The 23529-nt window shown below is 42.9% G+C and overlaps 1 protein-coding gene across 3 annotated transcripts in view; it reads left to right on the top strand.

Moving 5' to 3' along the window:
* sntg1 (syntrophin, gamma 1) overlaps positions 1–23529 on the top strand; it is a 78838-nt gene that overhangs the window by 6564 nt on the left and 48745 nt on the right. For 2 of the 3 annotated variants that reach the window (XM_054758956.1, XM_054758939.1), the window contains exons 2-7: positions 14086–14325; positions 15257–15310; positions 16245–16379; positions 21644–21700; positions 21835–21892; positions 21983–22026. In XM_054758956.1, the coding sequence (XP_054614931.1) occupies positions 15284–15310; positions 16245–16379; positions 21644–21700; positions 21835–21892; positions 21983–22026 (321 nt within the window). In that variant the 5' untranslated portion in view covers positions 14086–14325; positions 15257–15283. The remainder of the gene's footprint in view (positions 1–14085; positions 14326–15256; positions 15311–16244; positions 16380–21643; positions 21701–21834; positions 21893–21982; positions 22027–23529) is intronic. The other variant, XM_054758948.1, reaches the window with a different exon arrangement.

The following is a 23529-nucleotide window of genomic DNA, read 5'->3' as shown; positions in this document are numbered from 1 at the left end:
GGAAGTATTTCCTCGGTGGACTGCTCAATCGTGGCGGAATCTCATCACAAACATAGCCCACCACCCAAATTAAAGTGTCAAAACGGCAACCTGAAACACTGGCACAAGTTGGTGAAAAAACTTTGAAACTCCTCTCTTACGGAGCGTGAATGGAAGCTAGCAGGGATAGCTTAGTTTTGCGCGACTCAGGCTGTATGAGTGCGTTTACACCATGTTGTATTTTAACTCTTGTTCATGCAAACGAACGTTTTACCATCTCTGCTGATGGTGTGCAAGTTCTGAGTGAAATAAGGAGGAGAGGCACGTTTATTCATGCATGCACCCAGCTCATCTTAACCGGCAACAGACATTCTGAACACACACAACGCAGTCCTGGCCATCAAAATCAGAGCGCTGTTTGCCACATACTGTCTAATTGTGTAAACAAAACAAGGGTGTCTTAAAAAATATCTTACATTAATAACGCAATTGGAATTGCACTGGTGAGTACATTTTCCTCAACCACAAGAACGAGCATTACAGTTTGTTGAGCATTTTGTGGCAATGTGTGCAGAGGCTGACATCCCATTAGAAAAATTAGCCAAACTATAACCGTTTCTGAAATACTGGGCAAATTGGCCATTTATTGATGATGTATTGCATCGATAAATGTAAGGATTTTTGCATTTAAATAACAGACATTGTTTTTACTGTGATAAAAGTACACACGCTATGCTGGTAAAATAAGTGTAAAAGGCAGAAAAACAGAATTAAAAAAATGAAAATGGAAAAACTGAATTTGGGAAAAAATAAAACAGATTTCATAGGGGCCTAGTAATGTTGTAAGTTACATTGTCACAACAATTACTCTAGTTAACCACAGTTAAAATATAAAAACACAGTGCTTGAGATACATATATATTTTTTATTGTCACACAAGTGTAAAAACAAGTTAATCACTATTAACAGTAAAGACAACCAAACAATCTACCTTAACTTTGATGACAGGTTACTCCTCAGGATGTGAGTCATATTACTTCACAGAACCTTCTGCCGATATTCTTCTTCAACTCACCAAAGCCAAAGTAAAAGCAAAACACACACAGGTCTGTTATGTGACTTTTGAGGTACATTTTTCTCAAATATTTTCTTAGAATTCCAAAATGCCGCAGCTCTTGGTGCTTTCGAGGTGGCACTAAGTCAGATTCCCGAATGAGAATGAAGTATTTATGCCATGTTTTAAAATATAGATGAATTAAAATATGACCCTGCTGACTGATAATGTTAAAGTAGCTGCAGCCATTCAAAGCTAGTGTAGTCCGATTTAATTCTTAAAGTTGCATTTTAGGTTCTTTTAAATGATCATCAGTCGTTGACATGAGAGACAAACAACAGCTTTCTGTCTTCTGCTTTTATCATCAGTAAAATGCTCAATGTGTGCTTCTTATACGCCCTGAGATTAGCGGTTCCACGTCAGACAGTTTGAATTCATCATTAATTACAGTGGCAATTGAGAGATGGTTGAAGGCTTCTACATTTAGACCGTGAGCAGATGTGTCCCTCGACTCTTTCAACGTGGCCTCGCCTTCAGCGTTCAGCATCGCCGCCTTTTAAAATCCTTTTCAAGAAGTCGATACGCAGCGTGGTGCCGCTTCCCGGCCCCGCCACTGCCTCTCGGCTGCTCAGGCCTCGCTGATGTTTCCCTCACAAAAAAGCTGCATGCACATTACGTTACATTCAGGATTCATTCATGCAGTGTAATTAGGAGAAATGATGATGCTATTTAGTGTCACAGAAAGGCTTTGTGCTAATTTTGTGTTAGATAAGATGATTTAGTTGTCCGATTCAGTTAGCCACGGACATCATCTGTCTGAAAAAAAAACATCCCATGAGTTGGGCGTAATCAAAATCGTATTATCTCTCAGGTATCATCACTGTCATTGTTCGAGGTCCAAGTATTGTTGCGCAAAACAAATGTTCTGTCAAAGTTGTAAGGCTACAAATATTTGTTTGTTCTATTTTTCAAGTCGTAATCTTACAAGAATACATTTCTAATTTATTATGCTCGTGTATGACTTTATTCTCATAAAATTTCCACCGGTCTCCCAATATTAGATAGTATGGCGATGCTACGAATGCCTACTTCAGGTAACTTCCTGTTTATCTTCTTCTTCCTGTTTGTCTCTCACTTCTTGTTGAGGCTGCGCCTTCTTTTTGTTGTTTTTGTCTGAAAGTATCACAAAAAACAAAGAAAAAGAAAACCAGGTTTGCCGTCGTCTCCCGTGATGGCAGTCTGAAAGTCGAAGTTTTGTGCAACTTTTGGGACACAACTGTCCCAAACATTTGTCAGAATTGCGAATTGTAGAAGCCCGTGTGGCATTCCTGTGGCATTTGTCATCTTATGTTAATGCTAGTCTCGTAAAATGATGGCTTTTCTCCTCATAGTTCAACTTCATTCGCATAAAATCATGGCTTTTTTCTTGAAAAAAAACCCAATAATTTTTCTGGGGGTGTCTTATCAGTTTGACCCTCTTCTTTGTTTATTGGTTGTTCAATTTTATGTGTTAAATGCTGAAGTTTTACCTTCTTTATTGACATATTTATCGTAATGTATTGTTGATGTATTTTTATTGATTATCGCACAAGCGCTATATTGTGGTATTAATGTTGGCGGTGTATTATTTACTCTGTGCCTTGAACACAATGTCCACCAATTGGTCAAAGAGGCTTCCAGAAATTGTCCAATTAGGCCTGTCAGGATAACAAATTTTGCTGGGTGATAATTGTCCTACAAATTATTGCAGATAAACGATATTATTGTTATTATTGTATTATTATTATACATTATTTTGAGACCACTTTTTCACTAATGTAATGATGATATACGGCATTGTATCAAAAGCAATAAACTTTAATTTCTCAAGAGTATTTAACATTGTAATTGGAATGTCAAGAGTTTTTAAATAAAATAAGTTAAACAAACATAATAATAAATTAAACAAACAAAAAATGCCAAAAAAACGTCTCTTTTAAAAAAAATTGGACTTCTGATTTTGAATTACTTTCGTTCAACTTCGTCTGAATATTGACAAAAAAATTGGAGAAATAACCCTGAAATACTTTGAAGTTCACAATGACAATGTGTGTCAATGGAGACACCAGCTCATTTTCATATACACTTCCTTGATTCACTTGATTCACTTTACGTTTAATAAGGTGTAACGTTTTGTCGGAGTTTGGTACATGCTGTTATGAACGGCCAAGGCCGTGATGCAGGAATCCAAAATGCAGAGTCGAATAGGTGAAAACAGAAAAGGTCTTTAATACAAAAATGGATAACAAAAAGGTACCAAAAACCACACAAGAAACAAAGTACAACCAAAATACATCCGGACCTAGTCACGGGAAACAGTAACAAAAAACACTGCTAGCAAGGTGAGCTGAGCAGGGAAAAATACAGACAAGAACAAAAAGAGCTGCTAACAAAAAACTAGCAGAAGTACCAAAGAATACAGCTACTGCAGAAGACGTCAAGCAGGCAGGTAGGTACTTACAGGTGAGCAGAGCGAGGGTCAGAAAGCCAAAACACAATGCACAAGAACAAGCTGGAAGGAGCTGAACAGGGTGTAGCAAAGGGACAATCTGGCACTGGATGTGAGTAAGCACACAGCTTAAATAGAACAACTAATCAGGCACAGGTGAAGATGATCAGCAATCAGGGTGCTCAGGAGTGTGCTGCAACAGAGAAGCAGTAGAAGGCAGTACCGCAGCACACAATCCTGACAGTATCCCCCCCTTTTATAAGACGCCCCCTGGCGGCATACCTGGTTTATTGGGGTGAGCGGAGTGGAAGTCGGAAATGAGGGAGGGATCCAGGATACGGGAGCAGGCGACCCAGGAGCGCTCTTCTGGTCCATATCCCTCCCAGTCGACCAAATACTGCACCCCCCTCCCCCTTCTTCTCGAATCTAATAAGGCTCTCACCGTGTACGCGGGCTGACCGTCGATGATGCGGGGCGGGGGTGGAGCCTCGACCGAAGGGCACAGTGGACTGGTAGCGACAGGCTTGATGCAGGAGACGTGGAAGACTGGGTGGACTTTAAGAGCCGGTGGGAGCTCCAGCTTGACAGCTGACTTGTTAACTATTGCCTTGATCTTGTAAGGTCCCACGAACCTTGGAGCCAGCTTCCGAGAGGTCCCTGCAAGCGGAAGGTCTTTAGAAGACAGCCATACCTCCATCCCAGGCTGGTAATCAGGTGCGGGAACCCGGTGCCTGTCAGCAATCCGGCGGTTGTGTTCTGCTGTACGTGTTAATGCAGCCCGGGTCTCTCGCCAGATGCGTCGGGCACGTCGTAGGTGTACATGAACTGCCGGGACGGTAATTTCTGCTTCCTGGGAGGGGAAAAGCGGGGGCTGGTAACCAAAAACAGTCTTGAAGGGTGACATACCTGTCGCCGAGCAGGGTAACGAGTTGTGGGCATACTCGATCCAGGGGAGGTGGGTCGACCAGGAGGAGGGGTGTCGATGACAAACGCACCTGAGTGCTGCTTCCAAGTCCTGGTTGGCCCGCTCCGTCTGGCCGTTGGACTGAGGGTGGTAACCAGAAGAAAGACTAACGGTCGCCCCCAATGCCTTATTAAATGCCCGCCACACTCTTGAAGCAAATTGAGGCCCTCTGTCCGAAACAATGTCTGCAGGTATCCCGTGTAGGCGGAAGACGTGCCTCACCAACAGTTTAGCTGTCTCTAGGGCCGTGGGCAACTTGGGGAGCGACACAAAATGCGCCATCTTCGAAAACCTGTCCACGATATTGAGTATGACGGTCCGGCCATATGACGAGGGTAATCCAGTGATGAAGTCCATTGCGATGTGGGACCATGGCCGACCAGGGACAGGTAACGGCTGAAGCAAACCGGCAGGAGGGCGATGGGAAGCTTTACCTCTGGCGCAGACGGAGCAGGCGGCGACAAACTTCTTCACGTCAGCTGTCATGGTAGGCCACCAGAACCTTTGGGAGACCAGGAATAGGGTTCGTCGAATCCCCGGGTGGCAGGCAATCTTAGACGAGTGACCCCACAGCAGCACCTCGGATCTGAGTCGTTCAGGAACAAACAATCTCCCCTCTGGGCACCCCTCTGGTAGTTCCGTCTGTCCCGCTGCCTCTGAGACCTTCCTCTCCACCTCCCACTGGAGGGCGCCGAGTATCCGGGCGACAGGTACGATTGTCTCCGGTGGTGAGTCCGACTCCACCGGGGAAAAGATCCTAGATAGTGCATCAGGCTTAATATTCCGTGATCCAGGTCTGTAAGTGATAGAGAAGTTAAACCTTGTTAAGAACAGTGACCATCTGGCTTGGCGAGAGTTGAGTCTGTGCGCTGAGCGTATATATGCCAGGTTCTTGTGGTCCGTAATAACTACCAACGGCTGGGCTGCACCCTCCAGCCAATGTCTCCACTCCCGCAGCGCGAGCACAATGGCCAGCAGTTCCCGATTGCCCACATCATAATTTCTCTCTGCCGAGGTGAGGCGACGTGAGAAAAAGGCACACGGGTGCAGCTTCTGGTCGACTGGTGAGCGCTGGGATAGAACCGCCCCCACTCCCGTATCCGAGGCATCGACCTCAACGATAAACTGCAAGGCAGGATCAGGGTGAGTAAGGACAGGGGCAGACGTAAACAGTGCTTTAAGCTTGGTAAACGCTTCCTCAGCTTCGGGAGACCATACAAAGGGAACCTTTACTGATGTAAGCCTTGTCAGAGGTTCTGCCTTTATGCTGAAATTACGAATGAACTTCCGGTAGAAGTTCGCGAACCCCAAGAACCTCTGCAAGTGCTTCCTTGATTTGGGAGAAGGCCAATCGACCACCGCCTGGATCTTGGCGGGATCGGCTCTTAACTTGTCCTTCTCCACTATAAACCCTAAAAAGGACACGGATGTGGTATGAAACTCGCACTTCTCCGCCTTGACAAAAAGGCGATTCTCCAACAGCCGCTGAAGGATGCGGCGTACATGCTGGATATGCTCCTGGAGGGAATTAGAAAAAATCAGGATGTCGTCTAGGTAAACAAAACAGCAGTGGTTAATCATATCCCTAAGTATATCATTTATTAAACATTGGAATACGGCGGGTGCGTTGGTAAGGCCGAAGGGCATAACAAGATACTCGAAGTGACCGAGTGGCGTATTAAAAGCCGTCTTCCACTCGTCCCCCTCTTTGATTCGAACCAGGTGGTAAGCATTCCTAAGGTCGAGTTTGGAAAAGATCTTGGCCGAATGAAGAGACGAAAAGGCGGAGTCCATGAGAGGAAGCGGGTAACGGTTCTTAATGGTAATGTCATTAAGGCCGCGAAAATCAATACAAGGCCGTAGAGACTTATCCTTCTTTTCGACAAAGAAAAAGCCGGCCCCAAGTGGAGAGGACGAGGGGCGAATAAGTCCGGCAGCTAGAGAGGAAGCAATGTATTCCTTGAGCGCAAGTTGCTCGGGTCCAGAGATGCTATAAAGCCTAGCATTGGGTAATGGTGCTCCCGGAAGGAGTTCAATAGCGCAGTCATATGGACGATGGGGGGGTAAACTCTGAGCTCTATCCTTGCTAAATACCATGCGGAGGTCATGATAGACGTCGGGAACACCAGTGACATCAATCTTCTCAGTGTTCCTAGGTTTACCTGAAACTGTGGGTACCGCGGAACGTAAGCAACTAGCAAAACAGTGACTGCCCCAATTAACTATCTGTCCCCTCGTCCAATCCACCGTCGGGTTATGAATCTGGAGCCAAGTGAGACCTAGAACTACGGGCGCGGATTGAGACGGAGCGATAAAAAAACTAATGGATTCATGGTGGTTGCCAGACAATTGAAGAGATAACGGAACGGTTCTATGAGTGACTACCGCCAAGGGGCGTCCATCCAGTGAGTGAACCTCCTTATGGTCTCTCAACTCAACCCCCTGAATGCCATGTTCCTTAACAAAATTAGAGTCAATAAAGCAATCATCCGCCCCAGAATCGACTAATGCAGAAATCCGAACATTGACGCCCCCCCCCGTAATGAGTCCAGTCACCTGTAGTCTCTTAAAGGCTGCTGGAGTCGGAGCCGACGCCGGAGGCATTTCAGCATACTCACAACGGTCCTGCGTAGGCTGATTCTCCCTCGACTTAGATACGGCGGTCGATCCTGCGCCAGTCTCCTTAATAACGTCAGGAGGAGATCCGGCGCGGCGTGCCGGTCGCGCGGGGCATCTGTTGATGGTGTGGTTGGGTTCGCCGCAGTACAGGCAAAGGCGGAGTCGTAGCCTCCGCGACCTCTCCGCAGCAGACAGGCGTCTTCCCCCGAGTTGCATGGGCTCCGCAATCTCCTCGGTGGCCGCCGTTGATGGAACTCCCTCTGTTCCGCTGGTTCCGGAAGTTAGTGGTATCAGCCGAAACTCCTGACGGTGGTTCTTGGCTGATCCTGCAGGTAGTCCCTCACTGCGTTCGCGATCACGTTCCCGGAGGCGATTATCCAGCCGTATGGCTAGGTCGACAAGCTCGTTGAGCGTGGTGGTGAACTCCCTCACTGCCAGCTCATCCTTGATCCGCTCGTTAAGAGCCTTGCGAAATATTCCGCGGAGAGCCTCCTCATCATATCGGCTTTCTGCCGCCAGCACTCTAAAGTCCACAGAAAAAGCCGCTACCGAGCGTTTGCCCTGTCGTAGGTCCAACAATTGGTTACCGGCCTCCCTACTACGGATAGGGTGATCGAAGACCTGCCGTAGCTCCTCCAAAAAAACAGGATAGGAGGTGCGTAACTCCGGCTTAGCTTTGCTCACCGCTATAGCCCACGCTGCTGCTTTATCAGTAAGTAGGCTCATTATAAACGCTATCTTGGCCTGGTCGGAATAGTAAGTGCTGGGTTGTTGGTCAAAAATCAGGGTACACTGGTGTAAAAATTGTCTGCAATCCATAGATTCCCCCGAAAAGCGTGGGGGGGGTGGGAGGCTAGGCTCGCGACTATTACTGCTGCTGGCAGCAGGTGCGATTCGAACAACCTCTGATGAGGGAGCTGCACCCTCCGACTGTCCTGGGTGAGAGCCAAGTCCCAGATGCTGCTCAATAGCGCTAATGCTAGTGGCGAGGGCGGCCAGGGACTCCATAACTCCCCGGAGGGATTGCTCATGGCTGCCGACGAGCGCACCTTGTTGGGATAGTGCGGCCTTTATATGTGCGAACTCTGCGGATTCCATGTTTGGCCAGATTGTTCTGTTATGAACGGCCAAGGCCGTGATGCAGGAATCCAAAATGCAGAGTCGAATAGGTGAAAACAGAAAAGGTCTTTAATACAAAAATGGATAACAAAAAGGTACCAAAAACCACACAAGAAACAAAGTACAACCAAAATACATCCGGACCTAGTCACGGGAAACAGTAACAAAAAACACTGCTAGCAAGGTGAGCTGAGCAGGGAAAAATACAGACAAGAACAAAAAGAGCTGCTAACAAAAAACTAGCAGAAGTACCAAAGAATACAGCTACTGCAGAAGACGTCAAGCAGGCAGGTAGGTACTTACAGGTGAGCAGAGCGAGGGTCAGAAAGCCAAAACACAATGCACAAGAACAAGCTGGAAGGAGCTGAACAGGGTGTAGCAAAGGGACAATCTGGCACTGGATGTGAGTAAGCACACAGCTTAAATAGAACAACTAATCAGGCACAGGTGAAGATGATCAGCAATCAGGGTGCTCAGGAGTGTGCTGCAACAGAGAAGCAGTAGAAGGCAGTACCGCAGCACACAATCCTGACACATGCTTTGGATGCAGCAAAATGCGTTCGGTGCTCATTGAGGTGTTGCAGTATACTTAGGGAATCATCGTTCCACCGTTTTGTATTATTTATTTAATTGGCTTTGTGACAAACATTTTCATGTCACAAAGTGACGATGCGCAAACAGGCCGAAATTGACATCAGATCGTGTTTTATACACAACAGGCACAAAGAAAGTATTCAACACAGTTTCCTCTGTTATTCAATATGTTGGCAGTGTATTTTCGCATGGCTATGTCTTCAAGTCACTGTAGTCTGTGTGTCATGACCGGAACTGCTCTGTCGCTGGTACACCTGTGAATCTTCTCATTCGCTGGTGCCCCTTTCAGGAGAATCACCCATTTGCGTTTGCTTGCATGTTACTCGTCACGACATTCACTTGCAGTACTGTTTGTGCACTCGCTAGTGCCTCGCTAGCGCCCCGCCTCCCCCCACTGGGACAAAGAGACTGAATGGCTGACAGGATCTCCCGTTCACTCCGCTATAGAACCAACGCGCCCAGGTGTTGAGACAGATGCATAGAGTGAACTCTCTTGTCATCCAGCCTGTTTGGTAGAAAGAGAGGAGAAAAACAAAAACGCTTGTGCATGTCAATTTTTAAAAATGATTAAGTTCATTTTTATTTATCGCGCTGTTAAATGATTTATTGATTATCGTGACAGGCCTGTGTCCTATCAAAGGAGGGGTGTAGGGTGGCGGGGCTTAAAGAAGCACAAGCAGCTGGTTTGAGGCTGAAGATGAAATAACAGTCTGAAAAAAGAACCACAGGAAGATAAATGATGACTTATTGAGTCATGCAAAGCTGCTCTGTCTAGTGGTGTCCCGGAATAAAGCCAAGCGTGGGAAAACAGCGTAATTGGACATTAAAGAAAAAAAAAAGAGGCAGTCTCTGTCTTGTGGGAGAAAGATGCTGACACAGGCATGTCGTCACCTTGCATGTCAAGTTTGCAACACGTTTCAAGTTGATATCTGGCGGCGGAGGACATACATCACAGACAGGAAGGCCAAGAGCTGAGCCTATAAATGAGTGCACTAATTTACTGCTCTGCCCATCACTCATGTGGCCTGGAGAGTGCAGGAGCTTCATGACACACACGCCTTTTGACAAAGGCAACCCAAAGGCTTCCTAAAATAAAGGATGAACTATATGGGTTAGCATAGTAACTAAATAGCTGCCATAATATCTGCTCTCTCTGCTACCACACGCTGTCTATTCCAGCTAGTAGAACACACAGGAAGTGAAGCCAGCATCCATTTTCCAGTAAAACTTGATTTTCTGGAACACCGTGCAGACAGCTGCCTCGTCTCCAAGGAAGAAGCGTCCATTCATCATTGAGTCTCGGAGATGGAGATGTCCCGCTAGCATCTCTGCATCATTCAGCCAATCTCCTCTCCATTGTGTCAGAGGCACTATTTGGAGAAACAAGGCTTTGGCAAATTGGTGGCACTGCAAATATCTGATGGAGTGCTTGTATGAAAAAAAGGAGTTACGCTGACTCAACTTAAAAGGCAACAAAAGGGCTCTTACATCGAGAGACAAGAGGACGGTATGATTAGATGTGTTGGAGGAGGGCACGTGAACGTCTCTGAGACATTTTTTAGGTGGAACATTTATTTTTATATGAGGATTCACTCACATCTCTCACACACACGGCTGCTTCTGCTGCTTCTGTGCACTTAAACACTAAAACACATCACCGGCTTGCCCTATCACTGTTGCCTTCCTGCCCCATGCTCTGTATACATTACAGTATACCAGAGTGGTTAGTAGTTAGTTTTTGAGCTAGCTGCCAGATACTCCCCACACCAACTAAATGATTAATACTCTGATCAATAAACCATTATAAACATCACAGAAGGAGAATTTAGGGCTGTTGTTTTGGCATAGCTTTTGTTGTATTGAACAGAGAAAGTAGCATTATTTTATTTATTTTCAAGCCTTTCTAGGACAATGAACCATATTTGTTCATTTGTTCAGAAATGCACCCAGAATGCTTATCACTAATGAGACGAAGCGATGTACAAGATTGGGTCCATGGGAACGAGACGAGATGAGATTTTAACATGAATTCAGAAAATGAAAAAATATGACTGGACAAACAAACTTTTTAAATTAACCGAGTCCAAAAACAATGCAGATGCATTTTCAAATGTTTATTGTCCCACAAATTAACGCTCAAAAATATTATAGGCAACATTTTTTGAGACCAACTAAACCACTGTTATGCTAATATTTAATAATAATAATAAATAACAATAATACAGCCCATAGTTTTCTTCTTTTCTACTTGTCTTTGTCCATTTACGTCAGGGCTGTCCTTTTGATAGTTATAATAAAAACAAACAATTTATAATATACATATATTTAAAGACAAATCTTTGTGTTTTTATCAGTTATTAGTATCAACATTTGAGCTTTTTGTAGTTATGTTATGCTTTTTTGCTCTATTTTTCCACTTTCCACAAATATCATGACATCACTACTATTAACTGATTCAATACCACAGACGTTTTTATAAACCCCAAAGCCCGATCCCAAAGGCGTATTGATACGTCTTTTAAAGACGTATTGATACGTCTTTTACGTTTTTTTGCAAAAAAAAAAAGGTGATGACGCAACTGCACACTAAAAGACGTCACTGTTAGAGCAGTTTTAAGCCACAAAAACGGCCACTAAGTGGCAGAAGTGCATTTAATAAGAGCTCGGCATGGATCTTTTGCATGTAAAAACACACTCGACAGCAAGGAGGAAGTGGAAGAGTATGGAGTGTGCAGGAGTGGAGTGTGCAGAAGGTTACGCATTGTAGGGAAATGTTAACACATGTACACGCACACACACACACACACACACACACACACACACACACACACACACACACACACACGCACGCACTTGTTAACACACACAATTTAGTTCCAAATGTGAAAATTGTAAATAGTTCATAGTATTATATTCGTGAATAAATTGTTATTTTGATTTAAAACAAATCTTGTATTGTTTATGTTGTGGGATAGTTACTTAGATATTTGAGATGTCACAAAAAATTAGTGTCAAAGTGAAAGTTATGCTTGAAATTTATCTTTTCACAAAAAGCTGTTTTTCTGCCTTTTCTAGTCGGGAACTGATATTTTCCTGAAACGTACCAATGTTTTACTGCTGATTACTGAAGAACAGAAAAAGGTAGAAACTAAATTTTTTTCCTGATGAAAGAAGAGAGTCTAATCTTTCTCTTGGTAGATTCCATGTTTATATAGCCATACAACACAATATTCTGTGTGCCTTGAAAACTCAGTCAAAATCGTCTAAAATGGCCAGTACTGAAGGGGTTGTCTTTTGAAAAATGGCTGGGATTTAATGAGTTAACAAAACATAAAAAAATTGCGTACATGCAGCTGTACAAACCGTGGCTCCAAGGGGTTTACTCGTCACCAAAAGCCCGTATCGTCAAGGATGGGATAGAGCTGGTCATCCAGCACCGTCATTTCCATGATAAAATCACAGATCACTTTAGCTCTTGAGTCCTCTCTGGCAAAGTTTTTGCACTTTTCAAACACCACAGCAATAGGAACAAGCCTCAGGCCCAGAGCGTTGTAGCAATGCTGATTGCTATGACGCCGCTCAGGTGGCTGATAATGTTTGATGTGTTGGAGCTCGATTTTTTTTTCTCTCATCGTGGAATGTTTGCAGAGCATTTGGCGAGATGTCTTCCTCTGAAACAGTGAGAAGTCCCACATGATTATCGCCATAAGTGAGCTCAGGGCAACTTACGACAGGCCATTTGCAGCACGTCCCAAAAAAGGAGCGCTTGATTGGCTCACGCTCACCCACCTACAGCACAGTGAGATTAATCTTGCCTAATTGGAGCTTTTTTTAAATCGGTTGTCAGAGCTATTTTTTAATGTTACTGGATTTATCAGTTGGACGTCATAATTCCTCATATCAGCCTGATAATTATCGGTCCTATAATTATCATGCACCCCTAATTTATGGCTAGGATTTAGAGGTTGAGGTTAGGGTTAGCATAAGCAGAATAGGATAAGGAGAATAGAGTTTGGGCTTTTGGTTACGAGTAGAATTAGGTACTCAGGGCATTTAATCAATCGCAACTGGACTGTTCAGGTTGTCTTAGAAGACGTTTTGCCTCAGACTAGAGCTGTCCCATCTAGTCTGACTGGTGTTTGTTCCACCTAATCTTTGAACTGATGAAGCCTGCTCTGATGAGAGGCGAAGCGTCTTCTTAGACAACCTGAACTGTCCAGTTGCAATTGATTGAATGCCCTGAGAATACAGCGACCTGGATGAATGAGAATAGTCACGGGCAGACGGGCAGAGTTAAGAGTTAAGGTTTGGACTAGGATTGGCTTTAGGGCTAGGATTACAGGTTAAGGTTTGTGTTAGAACTAGCATTGGGCTTTGGGCTGGGATCAGTGGTTGTGTTCGGTAAGCATTTGTTTACGGGTTAGACTAGGATAGAGTTTAGGGTTGGGGCTATGATTAGTGCTAGAGGCTAAGGTTTGGGTCAGAGGTTAGTCAGTGATAACATAGCAATGTATATTACAAAACAAGCTTTTGAAAAAGTCCCAAAAATTGTGTTGTAATGCACAATAATAGTGTAGGTTTTTCCAAGTATATTAATTAAAACTTTACCATGCGTAGCAGTCGAATCACTTCATGAATAAAACCTGATAAAATGCTTTTGGTGTGCCATAGCTTTATTATCTAGGAGTCATAATTAGCCCACGTGATGTATTTCTTTCAGCAGACAAGTAGAGACGTAACCTCCCTGTGAGGAAGCTCTTGAGTTTAACTTCAACACAATATTAATATTTTAGTCTGTTTCTGGGCTGTTTGCTTGAAGGTCAACGCTTTAAATTTCAGCTTTTATTCTCCTCCGATCCTCCTCTTGCTCATTCCTGGTCCAGATGGGACTCAGACAAATACATTTGCAAGTTATATGAAGGCTCCTCTTGCCGAATAATCAGAGGTGGATGATTCATGCATGGAATATACTGTATGTGTGTAAGGCAACACTGCAGCTCATCAGAAGGGTGGCGTGCAGCCAACACTGAATCCTAACAAGCAGTTCCTGTTGTGGTGTGCTTGCAAACAGAATGTAAGAATAAGGGTTAATTTCATTTTGACATGGTATTACAAGCCAGGCCTTTTTAAGCATTCTTCTCCTGACTGAATTGCTTGTTTATGTGGGAAGTGAATCTATCAATTGCTTCTGATTCCACACAAGCATATACACTCACACATACAGTCTGAAATGTTTCATCAGCAACATTCAGTCTTGTTTCCTCACAGGACATTTTGCTCTGCAGCAGCTCGTCACCTGTAAGTGGCACCGGAATGATACCCTGATGTACACCGCCCCAAGCCAGGCCCCTCGAGAGTTGACAGAATCGCTCTCTTTCCCCTACTTTCGCCGCCTCCGCTATCAGAGCGCCACAGTGATGTGGGGAGGCCCCCTCTGATCTGGGATCAGCTGGCTGTTAGATGGCCTGATCTCAACATCAAAACAGTTGGGGGGGCCTTTCTAGTGAAGTAAGTATCTCGCTGCGGGGGCTGCGGGGAAACCAGTTTTGTTCCGCGCTGCTTGTCGAGTCAAGTGGCAGTCATGTCTGATTAAAAGTGAGCAGGCCTGGTTGATGCAAATGAGGCTTGCTCAAGCAGATGTGGTGGCATGGAACTTTAATGATGACGTTGTCTTACTAATACGACAGGTCCTCTATATATAGAAGAACAGCTTCAAACATTTATAAGGACCTTGTTGCCATCAATTATTCTTTGTTGCTAAATGATCCCCGATTTTGAATCTTTCTACCGGTGCTTGAGCAGTACAGGCATGTGACTGCGTGTGTAGTTAGACAAACGGTTTTGCAAAGCGACAAACAAACATTGTATGGCCCTTTTAGTCCACAAAATAAACATTATAGTGTTCCCTCGTTTATAGGTTCCCAGAATAGCCCGCAATAAGTGATATCCGCAAAAAAATGTTTACAATAATTATATATGTTTTAAGGCTGTAAAACCCCTCACCATACATTTTATAAACATTTCTCAGACAGGCATTAACATTTTATAACATTTCTCAAACCTAGCTTTGAATTTCAATGATCAACCTACAGGTAGGACACAAGGAATTATTAAGTCACTCACGCCTATTTTTCTCCTGTGACCGTGCCTTTTTGTCCTGGCACCGTTCCGCTGTACTGCAGCATTTTTGTATCCGTGTTAAAACATATCGCTGCAGTCCTTCGATCCGAAGGATCGATTTTTATTTTTTCTTATTTTTATTTGTTATTTTTGTTCTGCCGCTGTAGGTGTATAGACTGGGTGTTGAGGTGTGCATTTCAATGCATTCCAGTACTCGTTATAAGTGTTATGACGGTAACATTGCCACTTTAAATTGGCCGTGGGCTTTTTTTAAACTGCAGCCACTCTATAAATCTGTTGTGTTTGTCTCCTTTTCCAGCATCCCTCTACCACTGCACGGTAGCACATGGATTTCAAGACCTCAAATGAAGAGGTTTGTAACATTTAATCAATCCCTGTCAATGTGGAGCATTTTGTGTTTTTTCACAGTGGCACCACTTTATTTTTGTATATATCTATCTGTGTATGGTTGGAAGGAGATGTCCTTGCAGTGTAAATAAGCATGCATGTTATTGGAGATAATGATGGCATGTATGGCGAGCACGGCGATAGCGATATGAGGCAGAGATGAGGCCAATTACGAACAACGCGAGCTCCACCACAGGTCACCAGTGTTCATCCATGTGAGGCGCTCTCTGACCCCCGCCTCTGTGCAGCGATGCCCTCATTTTGCCTGCTTAATGGCGCTCACAGACGCACATTCATCTTAGTACAGCGCCAGTGTTTTCCATTCCTCACGCCGCAGCTAGTTACAGGCCCCAGTTTCCTCATTACCAGTGAAAGATAACTGACCTGCAGTGGAGCTAACGCATTGCAAACATGCAGCACTGTCTTGTTAACTGATGACTTGTGTGTCCCTGGCTGACTACGACGCTGACACCAGTGGCTCCTTTTCTGTTAGTAGTCTTGTCAGGTGAAGGTGCTTCCTTTATTTAGACCCTTTTAAGTCAAGGGCAGACAGGCATCGTAATTAGCCATGGAGGGGAGCGATGGTAGTATGCAAATGTATGCAAATTTGCATGTTTATATGCGTGATTGGAAGCACACACGCACAGTCCTCCTGCTTGTGTAATGCAGGGAAATTACAACAGAGCCCTCTCAATTTCACAGCTTCTTAATTTGTTAGCAGCACACATCAAAAGTTTCTGTTATGAAGAATTGTGTGGATTTGCGACAACAAGCAAGCGCAAAGGCGCCTACATTTCCATGTTCATTTTTGCAACTTGTCGCCGACATTTCATTTCATGGCCACTTAATTTAGCGGCGCATGGCCTGATGAATGATGTTATCTCTCCAAATGTTCGCAGACAAAGACTGGGATTTATTTGATGCAAGAAGGTAATGAGGAGCCGTTTAATATTCGACTGCACTTGGCTAAAGACATTCTGACCATTCAGGAGCAAGATGTCATCTGTGTGTCGGGGGAACCTTTCTATTCCAGCGTAAGTAATCACTGACATTACTCACACACTGTCTCAATGTGTGTGTTGCTGATGTGCTACGATAGCAATAGTCATAGTAAAGTCATAGTAAGTACCAAACAATGGGACATAATGGATGTCCATGGAAACCGTGATCAAAGCATCATCTGAATGAAATAGCGTTTTTATCACAATATAAACATAATAACTCAAGTAAAAACAAGTTGTTTTCCTGTTAATATCACATTAAGGGGACGTCCGCACGGAAACGTTTTAAGGTCAAAACAGCAAAGTATTTTATCGTATCAGCCTTTCATCTACAAGGAGCCCTGAAAGGGTATTTTTTGAAAACGGCTTCCAGAGTGGGAACATTTGAAAATGCCGGCTTGTTGTTGCTGTGTGGATTAGCAAACCGCTACTTTCTGAAAACGATGAAGTCACTGCGCCGTCACAGAAGTAACAAACCGACAAAATATCCTAATACTTCGACTGGCATGACGCACCCGAGTCCACATTCTCCTGATATTTTTTGTCTTACACTTCAAAATTATTTGCAGAAGTTATTCCACTTTGTCAGTCTAGACAAGCCTTGGAAAGCAGAAGTCAACAGACTTTGTGCGCATGCATTCTTTCTTCTTCTATACTTTTGGTGTGATGTGATTCTGTCTGCGCGTGGTAGGTGTACCTTATGAACTACATCTTTTTCACCCAGTCATACGTTCCCGTCTGGATGCAGCTATTTACTAATCCGACACAGTGTGACCTAAAATTTTTTCACCCCGCCAAACAAAGAAATCTCAGGAACGTTTCCCTGTGTGGGCAGGGCCGACAACAGTCTCAACTTTAATAATACAGTGGAACCTTGCTTAGCGTTTGTCCCATTTTGCGTGTTTTTCTGTTAACATTGAAAATTTACACCAAAATTTTGCCTCGGTTTGCGTATATTTTCCAGTTAGTGTACAATATGGCGCATGTCTTGTCATGTTATTAATACAAGACAGCTACTGTATGTCATGTCAGCTATGTCACCTGTATGTCAGGATGTCATTAGCAGCTGACTCTCAGACAGGTTAACACAAAATATGTTTCTATAGTTTTACAATTATAGTTTTACATGTATAAAGTAAATCGACAAAGGGACAAATGAACATTTAAGGTTACGCTTATCTTCACTGAAGACTTGACTGTTCATAAAGACATGATGTGGCAACAAGAACAAAGGGACATCATTTTCTTGATTTGTCATGAGTCATTTCTTAAATTCAATAGTGTTTCTCACCTTCTTTATCAAAATGATGGCACTTGCAACATGCTTTGGCTCCATTTTGGGTTACTGAGGTGAGAAACACTATTGAATTCAAGAAATAACTCATGGCAAAACATGTTGTCTCGCTTCCACATCGTGTCTTTCGGAACAGTCATGTCTTCAATGATGTTAAAAGTAATCTTAAATGTTCATTTACCTGTTTAATTCATCATTTATATGTATTTATGTTTCATTTTCTACATGTAAAACCATCCATCCATCCATTTTCGTCTGCTTTTCCGGGTCCGGGTCGTGGGGGCAGCAGTCTCAGTAGGGAAGTCCAGACTTCCCGGCCTTCGGCGACCTCTTTCAGTTCCCCCGGGAGACGTAATCCCTCCAGCGTGTCCTAGGTCTGCCACGGGGCATTCTCCCGGCAGGGCATGCCCGGAACACTTCACCAGGGAGGCGTCCGGGAGGCATCCAGGCTAGATGCCCGAGCCACCTCAACTGGCTTCTCTTTATGTGAAGGAGCAGCGGCTCTACTCTGAGCCCCTCCCAGAGGACCGAGCTCCTCACCTTATCTCGTAGGGTGAGTCCAGCCACGCTACGGAGGAAACTCATTTCAGCCGCTTGTATCCGCGATCTTTTTCTTTCGGTCACGACAAAAAGGTCATGACCATAGGTGAGGGTGGGAACATAGATCATGTATAACTATAACTGTAGTGTACCCTTTTTGATTCAAAGGTACACTACTCATGATGTGTCCCCAAATTTACATCCTTCCCATGGCTGAGATAAAGTTCCCACGCCACTCTCACCACCACCCATCTATTGGCACGAAGGACAGTTTCCATCAAGTCCTGTGTTTTTACAAACCTAAAACTATGTAAACGTGTTGACATTGTTGGCTTTCTGGAACCGATTAATTGGGTTTACATTATTTGTTATGGGAACGTTGATTCGGTTAACATCCTTTTCAGTTAAAGTCAGAGCTTCTGGAATTAATTAATGATGCTAACCAAGGTTCCACTGCAAATGATAAAGTTTCAAAACAAAAATTAAATAATTATCGCACAAGTGTAAAAAGAAGCTAAACACTGTTCTCATTGCAGAATGTTCAAAAGTCTTAATGAGAAAGTCTTAATGATGAAAGACGAAGACTAACTCCATCTAAATTTATGTATACATATATTTTCAGTTGTCACACAAGTGTAAAAAGAAGTGAACTTCAGTTAATATTACGTGTAAATAACATTATAACAGCCTTAACTTTAATGATGAATGACGAAGACGTTACAAATCCATCCATTTTCTATACCGCTTCTCCTCATTAGGGGGCGTTACAAATCAATTTTTAAAAATGATATCAAACAAGTGTCAAAAGAAGTTAACAGTCGTTAATATCACTGTATGTGAATAACGCTAAAACACTCTTAGCTTTAATGATGAATGATAAAGACGTTCTGCTTCTTAAAGGAAAAGAGGCCACATTTTCGGGAATTTTGCCCATTTGTGCTGGGTTTCAAATGACGTCACATCCGGTTGTTGTCAGCCCCGCCTCAAGAGAGATGGGGGGCAAATAAGCGTATTTGTAACTAACTAACTAGAAGTCATGTAAAATCAGAGCAAAAATACAGCATATAAGTGCGATTCTCTCATGTGGAAATTGTTTAAATATGTTTCTTCAGAAAACTCTATTACTAAGACAGGCTATCATAACGAGAAAAAAATTCAGGAAACAACCAAAAAATGCAAAGAAGACATGTTTTTCTGCGTTTGCTAACCCTGTCGATCTCGTCGAGCGGAGCCCGGTATACACACCACCACCAGCATACACAGCAACAAGAAACACAATTTATACTAACATCAAAGTTAAAACATTGTTGGAACTTGAAAATGTGAAATGCAGCCACCTGAAAGAATGTCCTGGGACAGATTCAAGATTACACTAGGTCCCCAAGTAACGAACACAATTGGTTCAGATGACCGTTCTTATGTTGAATTGTTCTTGAGTAGGGGAAAAGGTCATATTAACAATGATATAGGTACTACATAGGTACTACTACTACGTGTATACATATACAGTATATGTGTATGTATGTAAATATGAGTTTGGATGCAGTAGTAATATTAAATGAGGATAATTAATGGAAAAAACAATAATAAAAATGATATAATAATACTTAATGATAAATGTTATTTACCTTTGAAGAGGAGTGGACGAGCATACGTTGTTGTGGTGGAGGAGGAGTTATTGAAAAAAAGGACAAATCGTCGTCGTCGTTAGACTCTTCTAAAAGAGGTAGTGTTCTGTGGGTGGTGTAGAATTAAGCAGGCCTATTAACTCTTCATAAACTTTAATCACACGCTCTGTCCGGGTTGTATAATTTAGCTTTCCATTTAGCTTTATCTCCCCAGCGTCTAACTCTTCCTCTGTTGGTCCCATTAGCTCTAACGCTGCGTGAGTTGGCCCCATTAGCAGTGTTACAGTGCCCTCTACTGGTCAAGCATGTACAGTAGCAGTATAAATACTGATTGAGCGACTACAAGGCAAAATAAAATAAAATATAGACCAGTCGGCTTGTGTTCGTATCCGTGAGTGTTCGCTAGTCGGGTGTTGGTAAGTTGGGGACCTAGTGTATATACATGCAGACTGATTTGGTGTTAGAACGCAAATAAACATGTTAGAAGCATGATTTTCATTATGTCTGACACTGAGATCAGCTTTCCACTGCTTTTCCATTGTCTTGTTTTCAACTATTTAAACCACGTACACTCACATAATTGGAGCAAATAATACATCAATAGAAATAACAATCGTGACATGAACCGTTATTTGCTTTGATATAAAAAATATTGCACAAACATACTGAGCGCCCCATTAGCTCACTGGAAGTGATGCGAACTGCGTCTAGGTCACGTGTTTGAAACCCAGCAAAAGATAATAGGTGTATCCCATTACGTGCATTGTTAGCTGCCTCATGCTAGCTGGTTTTGTCTCTTTACAACGCACAGAAAAGGGAATGACGTGTGTTCATGTTTCACATAAGGATTGCGGATGATGGGCAAAAATCCAAAATAAGCACAGTTTGGTTTTAATTCTTGGAACATTTGCAGTTGGCACACAAGTGTAAAAAGAAGTTAACAACTGTAAAATGAAAAGATGGCCAGTTTTAACTTTCATTGTTTGAATGTGCGATTGCTTACTTTGCGTAGCTTCCTGTGTCTACTCTTCTTCTCTTCACACCCCTTACTGAGACTACTCCTTCTGTGAGAATAATAAGTAAGAGCAAAACTGTCAAGAGTTCATGATGCTCTCACGAGACTTACTGATGTCTCTTGATCTTCAAATTCCACCTTTACAGGCGTACTGTATTTTTCCAGAAAGTCGTGGTAGAATGTAGCCATTCTTTGACCTCCTTTAGTGGTTGCACTGTATCATTTCGAAGCAAGATGGAGTTAAGAGATTTACATTTTCTTGTAAAGTTAAGACTCAGCTGGCCCTGAGACAATAGCTCAGGGAGCATCTATAAAGTTTACCAGTGAAAAAGAGATGCGCTAGCAAAGAAAATGTAATAAATTCACTGTGTGCGGGCCCCCAGAATCACTTCATGCATCAGTGCGCTGCTATTTGTTATACAACAACATAAAATTGGGAAAAATATGTACAGCAGTTGCATAGTTCTGGGGATTTTTTTGTTATTATTACTGGGAAAGATTTAATAAGAGTGCGGTGTCATTTTTACACTTCAGTGATCTGGAGTTAGCCGCATAACAGATTGGAGAAATGAGATCAAGCGGGGCTCCAACAGTGCCGCAGTCGACTCTGACTAAAAGTTGGCAGCAGCTCATTTGAAACACAGGTGATTGCTGGAACTGCTGGTAAATTAAAACAATAAAACAGGGAAAGGATGAGATGCTCCAGAAAACTCAGACATGTAAAAACCGCCATTTAAGTGCAGCAAAATGAAGGTTTTTCTTGACACGGACCTCCCTTATCCTAAAGTCATTTCTTCCTTCTTGACTGCCTCTCTTCCAGGAGAGAACTGTAACGATCCGGAGACAGACGATTGGAGGGTTTGGCCTCAGCATCAAGGTAATTTAGGTACTCGCTGGTGAGACTTGTTTCCTAGATGAAGCCACAGCAAGTCTTGATTGATCACTTTGTTATGCTTTCAGGTGTTTTGTGTTTTGTGGCGCTCATTCCATTTCTTCTAATGTGTCTCATAGGGCGGTGCGGAGCATAAAATTCCTGTGGTGATATCCAAAATATCCAAAGAACAAAAAGGTATATTGTAGTGTTAGCTAGTTGGCTTATGTACACACTTCAGTCTGAAGAGTGTTGTTTTTTTATCATAATTTTTTCTGTGTATTCTAGCCGAACTCTCTGGGCTGCTTTTCATTGGCGATAGTATTCTGCAGGTAAAGTGTACAGATAAGAACATTCTCATTCTACCCTGCCAATTTAACAGCATTTATTCCGCATGAAGCAGTGAACAGATTGGTTGAAAGTAGAGCGACTCAATAATGCCTTTCTTATCGATATATGATATTGTCCGACACTTCATTACCGATACACATATTGGCAGCAGTTTTTCCCTCAAACTAATGTCAAACTCAAACTAAAGAACACGTTACGCTTCTTCTACTGGATGCATTTCATAAATAAACACTTTGTGCAAAATAAGACAGTTACTGCAATATACAATACAAGTTATAGAAACGTTACATGTGACTCTTCCTGAGGTGTGACATTAGAGTAGAAGCGTTGAAGGAAGGCGGTGTACTCTCCCCTCACATAACCAGCACTTTATGTCATGACAGGATGGACTTTAATTTTGGTTTTCCTTAGTTTTCACGTCTTTTCATTTTTGTGCTCTTATTGTGGTTTTCTGTTTCCAGTTTGGCGTGATGTGCAGCTGCTTTGCAGTGCTTGCAGTTTACCTGCTTCTCATTAGTAATCAGTGCTACTATTTAGGTGGAGCCGCATGACAGTAATCCCTCGTTTATCGCGGTTAATTGGTTTCATGAATATAAATATATACAGTATAATATATATAAATATATATAATATATGAATATAATATAAATGGAATATTTTTGTAGTTAGTAGGGATGTCCGATAATATCGGCCCACGGATAATATTGGCCCACCTATAAAATCGGCCGCATATTGCATGTGATATCGGCAGACATCGGTATCAAGTTTTTTCCAGATAATGTCAACCGATATTAAAAAATGCTGTATAGATGGACATTTTAATGTTCCCATGGCCAGGATGACACCACAGTTTGTTCACATACAGTGCAAGCCCACCTCCTTTGCGCTTTCCACAGGCTCTTGTCTTCCTGGCCACTCTAACTTCCCTGAAGTCAGCAAGCATCTAGGTTGCTAGCTGTAAGCCATTCAGTGAAACACAAATAAGCTGCACTCCCTCTTGCCAGCTCGTTGACCTTACTCTGTAGTGAATTCACGTTTCCAATGGTAATGGAAGGTACCAAAGGCTTGAATCTCCACGTCCGTGCTAGTCGCTTGACTGTCACCTTAGCCCCAGCGCTGCCGTCTTGATATCAATGGGTAGACAGAGAATCACACCGATACCGGACGTCGCACGTGACATACATACATAGATAGATATTTATTATTTATTATTATCTGTTGTGAGATTATTCAAACCTACAATAAAAGCCTTTTGTTCCCACTATCAAGCCTGGCGTTTGTGCGTCTCACCGAACATTACTGTAACATTCCACCTAGTGACCGGTGTAAAATGCTACATATCATTCACGGCGTTTTTGAATGCGTCTTGAATGCCTTATATTTGTATTTTACTTCTTTTAACCATTATTATGCTTGAAAATGTAATGTGCTTCAATATGAGTATTGTTAACTAATAAGAGGCCGTATTCAACCATGAAACAGCA

Source organism: Dunckerocampus dactyliophorus, chromosome 2 (genome assembly GCF_027744805.1).
Source record: "Dunckerocampus dactyliophorus isolate RoL2022-P2 chromosome 2, RoL_Ddac_1.1, whole genome shotgun sequence".
NCBI lineage: Eukaryota > Metazoa > Chordata > Actinopteri > Syngnathiformes > Syngnathidae > Dunckerocampus > Dunckerocampus dactyliophorus.
The sequence above is the reverse complement of the archived record's forward strand: the minus strand, read 5'-3'. Positions and strand labels throughout refer to the sequence as shown.